The sequence below is a fragment of the Phyllobates terribilis genome, unplaced genomic scaffold, assembly GCF_046119375.1.
Source record: "Phyllobates terribilis strain yellow unplaced genomic scaffold, ASM4611937v1 Scaffold_12__6_contigs__length_324123572, whole genome shotgun sequence".
Lineage (NCBI taxonomy): Eukaryota > Metazoa > Chordata > Amphibia > Anura > Dendrobatidae > Phyllobates > Phyllobates terribilis.
This window is the reverse complement of record NW_027362772.1, coordinates 292,008,665-292,022,083: the sequence shown is the minus strand read 5'-3', so window position 1 is coordinate 292,022,083 and position 13,419 is coordinate 292,008,665. Positions and strand designations below refer to the sequence as shown.

General features: G+C 41.7%; 1 protein-coding gene across 1 annotated transcript in view; it reads right to left on the bottom strand.

Moving 5' to 3' along the window:
* Positions 1 to 686: 686 nt before the first annotated feature.
* LOC141172721 (indolethylamine N-methyltransferase-like) overlaps positions 687 to 13,419 on the bottom strand; it is a 39,257-nt gene continuing 26,524 nt past the window's right edge. Inside the window, exons 2-3 of the mRNA XM_073657187.1 lie at positions 2,234 to 2,441; positions 687 to 1,434 (exon numbers count right to left, since the gene is read on the bottom strand). Coding sequence (XP_073513288.1) covers positions 1,011 to 1,434; positions 2,234 to 2,441 — 632 coding nt within the window. The 3' untranslated portion in view covers positions 687 to 1,010. The remainder of the gene's footprint in view (positions 1,435 to 2,233; positions 2,442 to 13,419) is intronic.

Below are 13,419 nucleotides of genomic sequence, written 5' to 3'. Positions count from 1 at the left end.
GTCAGTATACATACTTATGTTTCATCAGTTCTATTGCAATCTAGGCTCATGTTCCTTGATTCCCACAACTGTTAAATGGTCACTGGCTATATACTTTGATATATACTAAACCCTTGAGTACTGAGCTGGGGGCATTATTAGCTCATATGTAGCACTGTGCACTTTATTTATCTATATATCCATTTATTTATATATTTATCGATTTTTTCTCTCATGCTTTTGTTCCAACTTAGATTTTAGTATATATTGTTAACAGCCACACATTTTAGTACTTTTTTTTTCCATAGTTACAGTTGTTATGTATATGGACATGTGAGTCTCCATTGATTTTTATTGATGTATTCCCCCTTGTATGCCCTTTTCCATTGACACATTTTTACCCCTTGTCCCCTTGTTTCTTTATTTTTGCTTTTAACTTCTATGATTCAATAAATTTAGTGATTTTATGATTGTACTTTGAATTTGATGTGTCTATTTTTGGGTTGTGAATGTTCATATCATGCAAAAAGCTTGAAGTCTAATAAAACCATAAGATCGCCCAGATAATCACATTAAGTCTTTGAATTTTTTTCATTTTACATAAATTATCATAACAAATAAATAAATAATAACAGTCAAGTTAAAAAAAAAATTGACCTCTATGTATCTGCAGATTATTTTAAACTCCTTAAAAGAGAAGGATCCAATTGACTTTAAGATTTTATTTTATTTTTTTTAAAAAAGCAGGTGGGTAAGCGATAACTTGCTGAACATTTGAATGGAGCAGAGATCCCACACTACTTAATTCCTTTTCTTTAAGGCTATATCTGTCTGTGTAACAAATGGAGCGATGGTGCATATGTGGGATCACTGATCAATGCTGATAGGACACTACAGAGTCTGGTTCATGTCATCATTTGGAGTTACAGAGATCGGACCCCAATTATCACCACCATTCTATCTGTCCTGTGGATAAGCGATAATTTGCTTTTATGGCGTAACTCCTTTAATTTTTAAATTGCTATTCAGATCTATTTCTGTTTGTGAGCTGCAATGAATATGACGGCCTTATGGTCAATAAGATCACTGACAGCCGTTCTCTTCTTAACCACACAGCGGTCAATAACAAAGCCTTCTCCAACCAGAGCTTTCCTGACGAAATCCTCATCATAATTCAGAAAATGGAACTTGTGCTTCCCGATTGTGTAATATGTGGTGTCTAAACACCCAAAGAATATAAAGTGTCCCTCGGGTTTTAGCAACCCTGAGACCTTCTTGAGATTTCTGATGAAATCATCTTTATCCTTACTGACAACACCAAGGAACCAAGCACAGATGATACAATCTGCTGGTGGTAAGACGATCGGATCCATCATATTATCTTTATCGAGGTCACATTTCACAACATGTTGGATGGCTATTCTCATTTTCTCTTCTTTTTCCTGTAACTTGTCACTGAAAGAAAAACATGAAGATTGTGATTGTTCAATCGTTACTTTCAAAAAGGCAAAACATAAGATCTGTAGTTAGCTGTGGACTGGTGGCTTCCAAAAATACAGAATTGTTGCAGAAAGTCTTGAATGCAACCAAGGCCGGTGTACTAAGTTCCTTCCAATAGTAGCCACTATTTTACAAGTATTTATAAATCAGTAGAACGATCTTTATGGACGAATGCTATTTGATTTTGATTAGGCTACCATTGTAAAAATAGAATATGTGCATGGCTCGGATCACAGCTACCATTATGTAAGTTGACGTCTTAGTAAAGTGTGAGCAAAGTAGCCCAACAATCTCTACTGATAGTCTGCTGCACATAGAGTACGTGGCATAACAATGTCCACTGATAGTCTGCACCACATACAGTAAGTGGCATAACAATGTCTACTGATAGTCTGCAGCACATAGAGTACGTGGCATAACAATGTCCACTGATAGTCTGCAGCACATACAGTACGTGGCATAACAATGTCTACTGATAGTTTGCAGCACATACAGTATGTGGCATAACAATGTCCACTGATAGCCTGCAGCACATACAGTACGTGGCATAACAATGTCATGCATGTGTCGGGAACGGCATTAGGGTTGGAGGTGATTATAAAGGTTTTTATATTTTACACAGGGATTACAGCATTTAAGAAACTATTATCCAAATGGTAAACAATCCCTTTAAGTTTGTTCCTCTGGCAGCAGAAAGATTACAATATAAACTTCATAGACAGTAGATCAGCATACTATCTCCTTCACATCTCACCTTTCTCCTTCTCCTTCTACATGAAGTTTTGCAGCATGGCCCCAACTAAACGCTCCTGTACGTGAATCCACCCATCTTTTCAGCTCCATGATGCATCTGTCTCTGACCTTCAGCACTATGACGTTTTTGAAGAAGTCACAGGCTGCATATAAATGATGAACCATGGAACTAGCACTGAGGTCAATCAAGACGTCTCCTTTAATATGACCTACAGAAAAAAATAAAAGAAAATACAAAGGTTCAAAACCGGATGGTAAACTCACATAGATGTTGTGTAGATAATCAATGACATGACTATATAACGTCCCAAAAATATTTAAATAAGGTTTACCTGATCCCGAAAAACATGAAAAATATCACAAGTTATGCTAAATTTCTATACAGATGAAAATAAGCGGTATTAAAGCACTCCTGCATGTTTTAGATATTCTACTATAATTGTACAATAATGTGGAGGCTCTTGAACAGTGTGTGCCTTTTGTATACTTGTTTAGTTGATGTGCTTTTTTTACTGTCTGCCACAGTTCTCATAATTCAACCTACATTTCCCATGATGTCTCTTACCTTGAAGGAGAGTGTGAAAAGTCTCATCACACTGCACTTGATTTGCTCTAATTGCTCTCTAATAACAACAGATATAAATCAATGACCTAGAACTGCAAACCCCATAGTCTATCCTAAGCACACTGTAGTTTTAGAGCATCATATGCAATTAAGCATTATTTTCACACAGCAGAATTAGTGATTCAATGTCATGCAATTTTAGCCTGTCTGCCTTGCCTTCTGCTTGTGATAAGTTACCACTGTCAATGCTAAAAGTGCTTTCACATGGCGTTTCTGCACCCGTTCAGAGCCCTGTTGGAGTTTACGTCCGAACCTCCTTGGTTGAATTGGGGTTCGGACGTATGTGACGCACCCCTTGGGCCATGGGGTACTCGGTGCCGGGCCTGTAGACGCTGGGGGTTGTAGTCACAGTGGCGGTGACCCGGTCCGTGACCCAGGTCGGTCAATCCAAAAGTAGTCTATATGTTAAGGTGTTTTTATAATGTCCAACTACGCCACCTGTGGAGTGCGGCTAATGAGGCCGCAGCTGCAGAACAGTCCTCTGGAGCTGGTGGTATAGCAGCTAGGTGATATAACTCCCCACAGGAAGAGTGTGGCTACAGGGCAGTGTGTATAGATGACGGTGGTGATGGTGCAGGTAGGCAGTAATGAGCACAGAGTCCATATGATGCAGTCACAGGTCTTTTACTCACGATTGTAGCAGTTCCAGCTACAGGGCCAGTGTAAGGGCCCACGGCGTCCTGTGCTCACGCAGTGAGGGGCTCAGCCGATCCTCAGGTAACTCTGGAGTATTTAGCAGGACCCCCTTCTGTGTGTCCTCTCTCTGGCCTGCTCCCTGCACCTCACACCTAATAGCACTTCTATCCTGTGTCCTTGGGCCTTGGCGGGCGATGTGTGTTCCGTCCCCTGGGTCCTATGCGGCTACCTTCTTAGTGTACTGGTGTGGACTTGTTTCCTGTGGTACTTGAAATGCTGCAGCCTCTGGTTTCCTAGTTGGGCCTTGTAGATCTGTGCTAGTTGAGGGACCGGTTCCCTTCATCTGGCCTGACCCCCCTACTTCTTAGTAGCAGCGGGCGTACGGGTGGCTTGCTGCATGGCCCGCACCCCTGGGGTCGCTTCTCCTCTCGTTCCTGGAGCCTCAGGCTCAGGCCTCCTGATTAGGCCCGCCTGTGGAGCAGAGCTCATACAGAGCCTCTGCTCCCTGTCTTCTCCTCAGACTGTCTGACTGGAACTCCACTCTCTAAGATGGCTTCCCCCTATATACTCCTTCTCCAGTGCGCTCAGGATTTACTTTGTCCACCCCATCCACTACATGGTTCCCCCTCTCTAGGTGGTTCCCCCCACTCCATCCAGGGACCAGGGACTGTGCTCTCCCGTAGGAGCAATCTCGCCCTGTCCCCCGAAAATGTGGTGTAGTGAATGTGATGTTAGGGTCCTGAGCCGTACTCCTTCTTTACCTGAGAGTGAGGTACCATACCTCTGGATGAGATGCATACCTCTGTGGTGACCGAACCCTCAGGGGTGCCACATATGCATCAACAGGTCCATAGACTGTAATGGTGACGACAGTCTACTATTAGTCATGAGCGAGTCTATTCGTTTCTATTCGCTATTCGCACAGATAGTACGGTATTCGGGTTACTGGTTATATTGCAAGTATTTGTGTACTCACCTCGCTGTATTCGGATGTCCCTCACTGCAGTTTTGGCGCCTCTTTTGCAGCCCCTAAATATGCTGGGCTTCTTAACCAATCACAGTAATGCTGCAGACATCTTAGTTGTGCCATTACTGTGATTGGCTGGCCATCCAGCGTCATAGGGTCTATTTAAACCCTGCTGCCTCCATTTTGAGCACATTGTATCTGGAGCCTTCGTTCTATAAGCATAGGGAGAGATCGCTGAGCTGCTATGGAGAGTGCTTAGGCCTCTTGATAAAACAAAAGCCCTTTTAAGGGCTACCTGCAGTGTGTACTAGTTCTGTGTATGACGCGCCCCCTGGGCTGTGGGGCACTCGGCAGCTGGGCCTAGTAGTTGCTGGTGGGGGATGTCACAGTGGCTGCGGCCCGGGACCGTGACCCAGGATGGTCAGTCCAAAAATAAAGGGGGATTCTATTAAATTGGGATTAAAAGGTTTGAAAAAGGTCCGTGACGCCACCTGTGGTATCTGGTAACTAGCTACCAGCACTGCGACAGTCCTCTGAGGCGGATATTAAGGCAGCTGATGATGGTACGGCTCCCCACAGGTGGATCGGGCCTCAGGGCAGTGTATAAGTGTAGATGGATGGTGGAAGCAGGCGAGAGACGGCAGGACAGTCCCAGAGAAAAGACGGACACTCATACGGGGTTAGCTTCAGTACCTTTACTGGTGGTGATGCAGGCATGGTCCAAGGTACTCAGGGTGAAGGGTGCACTTCTGGATTCTCCCCAGTGAGTGTGTGTAGGGCCTCCTGATGCATTACTCTCTCTTGCTAAGCTTCTGACCTGCCTGGAGCTACGCCTGGCTTGCTTACTGCTTCTCACTTGGACCTGCTGACCTGGTGGTAGGGCTTTCTCTTGGTTCCCTCTATTCCTGGTTGCTGGAGCCTTCGTGGTACCTAACCCTGGTGCAGTAGTCAGCGTTTGGTAGACCTGGGACTTGTAGTTCTCCAGGGGTTCCAGTGGTTCCTACTGGGTATAAAGGGACCCTGTAGGCGCGGACCCGGTGTCCGGTATATGATTTGGGGTGAGCCTGGTATGCTCCTCTGCCCCCTCGTTACTCCTTGCCTTCGCTACACTCGGGGCCCTCACTAGGCTTCACACGTGCTGTAGGCCTTGGCTCGCCTAAGCACTGCAGCGGGCGCGCTGCTCTTCGCTGCTCTCTGAGCGTCAGCACGCTCTCTGCTCTCAACTGAGCTGAACTGGAACGCTGTCCCTGGACAGACTGACTTTCCCAGCAGACTCACTAGCAGACTTACTGAGCTCCTTCTGCAGCAGACTGAGAATGACCTGAACTCTAGCAGGAACTTGTCTCACTGAAGAACTGAAGAACTGGCTGCCTAACTCCACCCTCCAGTATATATATGTCCGTGACGGGCTCCCTCTGGTGGTCTGAGGTGGTAGGGTGGAGGTGTGTGAATGTGTTGAGGGCCTCTTGCGGAGAAGTCCATCCATGCAGCCCTTTGGGTTCTGTGGCACCAGTGCGCAGCAAGGCACCATATGTAGAGTACAGAGGGAGAAATATTTGAGCAGGTACAGTTTAAAGGAGCCGCTCACTAGCTTCTTAATACCACAAAAAATAGCTCTTTTCAGAGCTGAAGACTCACAACAAAGTCAGAGTACAGGGAGGGAGAGATTGTGTATTAGGTAGGGAGAGGTTAAAGTGTTCTTCCAGTGTCCATCTTAAAACAGCTCTTGTCAGAGGCAAAGCAATATTTTTCTAGCACACAGAGTAGTAGCATTTTGTGCTGCCTTTTCTTTAAAATGCACCGGTCATTTTCCCCACTGTTTTGGGGGTAACAGCCTGCCTTCTGTCCACATTATTCCACTAAAAAAGGCGGTTAGTGCCCTACGCAAAGCAGTAGTCCAAACATTTCCTACTGCCTGCTACCAAGCACCCACCGGGCCATTTTCCCCACTGTTTATGTGGTAACAGCCTGCCTTCTGCTGTCCACATAAGTCATAGAATCATAGAATGGTAGAGTTGGAAGGGATCTTCTGGGCCATCTGGTCCAACCCCCTGCTCAAAGCAGGATTCACTAAATCATCTCAGACAGATGTCTGTCCAGCCTCTGTTTGAAGACGTCCATTGAAGGGGAACTCACCACCTCTCGTGACAGCCTGTTCCACTCATTTGTCACTCTCACTGTCAAAAAGTTTTTTCTAATATCTAATCTGTGTCTCTTCCGGTTTAGTTTCATCCCATTGCTTCTAGTCTTTCTTTGTGCAAATGAGAATAAAGATGATCCTTCTACAATGTGACAGCCCTTGAGATATTTGTAGACAGCTATTAAGTCTCCTCTCAGTCTTCTTTTTTCAAGCTAAACATTCCCAAATCCTGTAACCGTTCCTCATAGGACATGGTTTGCAGACCGGTCACCATTCTGGTCACTCTTCTCTGAACTTGCTCCAGTTTGTCTATGTCTTTTTTAAAATGTGGTGCCCAAAACTGGACACAGTATTCCACATGAGGTCTGACCAAAGAGGAGTAAAGTGCGATAATGACTTCACGTGATCTAGACTGTATGCTTCTGTTAATACATCCCAGAATTGTATTTGCCTTTTTTGCTGCTGCATCACACTGTTGACTCATGTTCAGTCTATGATATATTAGTATACCTAAGTCTTTTTCACATGTACTGTTGCTTAGTTCTATTCCTCCCATTCTGCAGATGCTTTTTTAATTTTTATTGCCCAGATGTAGTACTTTGCATTTTTCCCTGTTAAAAACCATTCTGTTAGTTGCTGCCCACTGCTCCAGTTTATTTAGGTCTTTTTGAATCCTCTCTCTCTCTTCTCTAGTATTAGCTATCCCTCCTAGCTTTGTGTCATCAGCAAATTTAATCAGTTTACCCTCAATTCCTACATCTAAATCATTGATAACAATGTTGACCAATACAGATCCCAGGACAGAGCCCTGTGGTACCCCACTTGAGACATTCATCCAACTTGATGTGAAGCCATTTACGACCACTCTTTGAGTCCAATCACTAAGCCAGTTATGAATCCACCTAACAGTTGCCTTGTCCATTCCATACTTGGTCATTTTTTCAATAAGGATGGTGTGAGATACTTTGTCAAATGCTTTGCTGAAGTCAAGATATACTATATCTACAGCATTTCCCTGATCCACCCAGTCAGTGATTCTATCATAAAAGGAAATTAAGTTAGTCTGACATGACTTGTTATTTACAAACCCATGCTGACTCTGGTTAATCACTTCATTCATATCCAGGTACTTACATGCATGTTGTTTAATAATTTGTTCAAAGATCTTTCCTGGTATAGAAGTCAGACTCACTGGCCTATAGTTCCCTGGGTCCACCTTCTTCCCCTTTTTGAAGACAGGAACAACATTTGCTCTTTTCCAGTCTTCTGGGACTTCTCCTGTTCTCCAAGAATTTTCAAAGATTATGGAGAGTGGTTCTAAAATTTCTTCTACGATCTCCTTCAGTACTCTGGGGTATAATTCATCTGGACCTGGAGACTTGAACTCATTTATGTTTGCTAAATATTCCCTCACTATCTTTCTGTTTACAAATAACCTGGATTCTTCTATTCCTTTAATAGGACAGTGAAGATCAGTTGAGGTTACATTTTCTTTCTGAGAGAAAACTGATGCAAAATAGGAATTAAAAAGTTTGGCCTTCTCAACATCCTTTCTTACCATTTCACCATTTTCATCCTGTAAAAATCCTATAGCATCTTTGACTTTTCTTTTACTTTTGACATACCCCCCAAATCCTTTTTTATTGCTTTTGACATCTCTTGCAGGCCTTAATTCATTGTCAGCTTTAGCTAACCTGATTCGTGCCCTGCAGGATCTGCAGACTGCATTATAATCTTCTTTAGATATGCCTCCCTCTTTCCATTTAATAAACATTTCTTTCTTTCTTTTTAGCATGTGTTTAAGTTTTGTGTTCATCCGTCCTGATTTCCTTAAATACTTCCCATTCTTCCTACTTTTTGGGATTGTTAACGATTGTGCTTTGAGAATCTCATTTTTAAAAATTTCCCATCCTTCCTGGACATTTTTGTCCTTAAGGACATCCAGCCAATGGATCCCACCTATTCTCTTTCTGAGTCGCTTAAAATCTGCCTTTCTGAAATCTAACCTTAAAGTTTGAGTCTTCACATGTCTTCCTCCTCTAATTATCCAAAATTCTATAATAGCATGATCGCTGCCTCCTAGGGTCCCAGCCACCTTTACCTCCTCAACCATTCCCTCCCTATGTATAAGGATTATATCCAAAGTAGCAGATCCCCTTGTTTTCTCCCCCACCTTTTGGAAGATAAAGTTGTCAGCAAGAGAGGATAAGAATTTGCTAGACCTGTTAGTTTTACTTGAGAGAGATTCCCAACAAATGTCTGGATAGTTGAAATCTCCCATGACCACTACGTCATATTTTTTGGACAACTTGGTCATTTGATACATAAAGAGTTCATCCATATCTTCAGCTTGCCCAGGTGGCCTGTAGTAAATGCCTACAATGGTGTCCTTTCTGTTGTTCTCTCCATGTATTCTTACCCAAACAGTTTCCACAGAACTCCCAGTCTCTGTTTCAATCTCTGTGCAGATATACGCTTTTCTAACATACAAAGCGACTAGAGATGAGCGTTGTTCTACTCGAACTGTTCGCCAATCTCAAATTCGAGCTGTTTTGGGCGGTGTTCGAGCCTTTCGGCGAGCACGAACAATTTGAGAAAAATTCGGCTGTTCGAGGTTATGTTCGATAACTGTTCGTGCACCAAAATCATAACTGGATTTTTTCTCAGTAATGATGAAAATTAATGTTAATACGCAGTTTGAGTGTACAGCGGGGTGGGGGGAGGGGCAGGGGATGGATCTCTGCAGGAACAATGAAGATCTCCATTTTTTTTTTCTCTTTCCCGCATTTACAGTGGGGAGGTGCAATCTGTCAGCCTATCAGCAGCGCACACACGGAGCGAACTGCTTTTTTTCACACAAGCAAGGGCATGTGTCATTGGCAGTGTATGTCACATGTCCTTGCCCTATAAGACCAAGCCATTTTCGCCGTCGCCACCATTTTCTCACTGCTGCAGCTGCGTGTTAGACGGCACCGCTGTTGCTGTGTGCGCTATACCTTGTTAATTTCAAGCCAATTTTCGCACAAATCTACAGATAGCTTGGGAGTAGGGAATAGTTGTGATTGCAGTCCTTTTAAGGACTAGGTTACAGCATTTCCTATGACTTTTATCAGGCAGGTCTGTGCTCTTAAATAGATAGGTTGTGAGAGTAAAGACTAATTGTAATTGGAGTCCTTTTCAGGACTAGGTTACATCAGTTCCTATCAGTTTTTGCCAGGCAGGTCTGTGCCAGTGCTGTGCAAGTTTTTTTCACAGCATTTGGCTGAATCTAGCAAAGCTAATCCTTTTTGGCCTATTGCAGAGTGTGTTAGTCAGTGGAGTAGCCTATCTGTGTTGCAAGATATACCACCTGTGTATAGAATACCAATTTTTTTACTGCACCTAGTGAAGTAAAATCTTTTGGGCATAGCATCATTCTATTAGTCCATCTATACTGATCTCCATCAGGTTGCAAATTGAATATAATTTTTTTCTGCATCTAGCTCTGAAAAAATATTGGGCTTCTAGCTGTGTGTGGGACTTGTTGTATTAGTCCATCTATACTGACCTCCATCAGGTTGCAAACTGAATATATTTTTTTCTGCATCTACCTCTGAAAAAATATTGGGCTTCTAGCTGTGTGTGGGACTTGTTCTATTAATCCATCTATACAGACCTCCATCAGGTTGCAAACTGAATATATTTTTTTCTGCATCTACCTCTGAAAAAATATTGGGCTTCTAGCTGTGAGTGGGACTTGTTGTATTAGTCCATCTATACTGACCTCCATCAGGTTGCAAATTAAAAATAACTTTGATCTGCATCTACAATACCACTGAAAAAATATTTGGGCTTCTAGCTGTGTGTGGGACTTGTTCTATTAGTCCATCTATACTGACCTCCATCAGGTTGCAAATTGAATATAATTTTTATCTGCATCTAGCTCTGAAAAAATATTTGGCCTTCTAGCAGTGTGTGGGACTTTCTCTATTAGTCCATCTATACTGACCTCCATCAGGTTGCAAATTAAAAATAATTTTTATCTGCATCTACCGCTGAAAAAATATTTGGGCTTCTAGCTGTGTGTGGGACTTGTTCTATTAATTCATCCATACAGACCTCCATCAGGTTGCAAACTGAATATATTTTTTTCTGCATCTACCTCTGAAAAAATATTGGGCTTCTAGCTGTGTGTGGGACTTGTTGTATTAGTCTATCTATACTGACCTCCATCAGGTTGCAAACTGAATATATTTTTTTCTGCATCTACCTCTGAAAAAATATTGGGCTTCTAGCTGTGTGTGGGACTTGTTCTATTAATCCATCTATACAGACCTCCATCAGGTTGCAAACTGAATATATTTTTTTCTGCATCTACCTCTGAATAAATATATGGCCTTCTAGCAGTGTGTGGGACTTTCTCTATTAGTCCATCTATACTGACCTCCATCAGGTTGCAAACTGAATATAATTTTTTTCTGCATCTAGCTCTGAAAAAATATTTGGCCTTGTAGCAGTGTGTGGGACTTTCTCTATTAGTCCATCTATACTGACCTCCATCAGGTTGCAAATTCAAAATAATTTTTTGTCTGCATCTAGCTCTGAAAAAATATTGGGCTTCTAGCTGTGTGTGGGACTTGTCGTATTAGTCCATCTATACTGACCTCCATCAGGTTGCAAATTAAAAATAATTTTTATCTGCATCTACAGTACCTCTGAAAAAATATTTGGGCTTCTAGCTGTGTGTGGGACTTGTTCTATTAGTCCATCTATACTGACCTCCATCAGGTTGCAAATTGAATATAATTTTTATCTGCATCTAGCTCTGAAAAAATATTTGGCCTTCTAGCAGTGTGTGGGACTTTCTCTATTAGTCCATCTATACTGACCTCCATCAGGTTGCAAATTAAAAATAATTTTTATCTGCATCTACCTCTGAAAAAATATTTGGGCTTCTAGCTGTGTGTGGGACTTGTTCTATTAGTCCATCTATACTGACCTCCATCAGGTTGCAAATTGAATATAATTTTTATCTGCATCTAGCGCTGAAAAAATATTTGGCCTTCTAGCAGTGTGTGGGACTTTCTCTATTAGTCCATCTATACTGACCTCCATCAGGTTGCAAATTAAAAATAATTTTTATCTGCATCTACCTCTGAAAAAATATTTGGGCTTCTAGTTGTGTGTGGGACTTGTTCTATTAATCCATATATACAGACCTCCATCAGGTTGCAAACTGAATATATTTTTTTCTGCATCTACCTCTGAAAAAATATTGGCCTTCTAGCTGTGTGTGGGACTTGTTGTATTAGTCCATCTATACTGACCTCCATCAGGTTGCAAACTGAATATATTTTTTTCTGCATCTACCTCTGAAAAAATATTGGGCTTCTAGCTGTGTGTGGGACTTGTTCTATTAATCCATCTATACAGACCTCCATCAGGTTGCAAACTGAATATATTTTTTTCTGCATCTACCTCTGAAAAAATATTGGGCTTCTAGCTGTGTGTGGGACTTGTTCTATTAATCCATCTATACAGACCTCCATCAGGTTGTAAACTGAATATATTTTTTTCTGCATCTACCTCTGAAAAAATATTGGGCTTCTAGCTGTGTGTGGGACTTGTTGTATTAGTCCATCTATACTGACCTCCATCAGGTTGCAAACTGAATATATTTTTTTCTGCATCTACCTCTGAAAAAGTATTGGGCTTCTAGCTGTGTGTGGGACTTGTTCTATTAATCCATCTATACAGACCTCCATCAGGTTGCAAACTGAATATATTTTTTTCTGCATCTACCTCTGAAAAAATATTGGGCTTCTAGCTGTGTGTGGGACTTGTTCTATTAATCCATCTATACAGACCTCCATCAGGTTGCAAACTGAATATATTTTTTTCTGCATCTACCTTTGAAAAAATATTGGGCTTCTAGCTGTGTGTGGGACTTGTTGTATTAGTCCATCTATACTGACCTCCATCAGGTTGCAAACTGAATATATTTTTTTCTGCATCTACCTCTGAAAAAATATTAGGCCTTCTAGCAGTGTGTGGGACTTTCTCTATTAGTCCATCTATACTGACCTCCATCAGGTTGCAAATTCAAAACAATTTTTTGTCTGCATCTAGCTCTGAAAAAATATTGGGCTTCTAGCTGTGTGTGGGACTTGTATTAGTCCATCTATACTGACCTCCATCAGGTTGCAAACTGAATATATTTTTTTCTGCATCTACCTCTGAAAAAATATTGGGCTTCTAGCTGTGTGTGGGACTTGTTCTATTAATCCATCTATACAGACCTCCATCAGGTTGCTAACTGAATATATTTTTTTCTGCATCTACCTCTGAAAAAATATTGGGTTTCTAGCTGTGTGTGGGACTTGTTGTATTAGTCCATCTATACTGACCTCCATCAGGTTGCAAACTGAATATATTTTTTTCTGCATCTACCTCTGAAAAAATATTGGGCTTCTAGCTGTGTGTGGGACTTGTTCTATTAATCCATCTATACAGACCTCCATCAGGTTGCAAACTGAATATATTTTTTTCTACATCTACCTCTGAAAAAATATTGGGCTTCTAGCTGTGTGTGGGACTTGTTATATTAATCCATCTATACGGACCTCCATCAGGTTGCAAACTGAATATATTTTTTTCTGCATCTACCTCTGAAAAAATATTGGGCTTCTAGCTGTGTGTGGGACTTGTTGTATTAGTCCATCTATACTGACCTCCATCAGGTTGAAAACTGAATATATTTTTTTCTGCATCTACCTCTGAAAAAATAATGGGCTTCTAGCTGTGTGTGAGACTTGTTCTATTAATCCATCTATACAGACC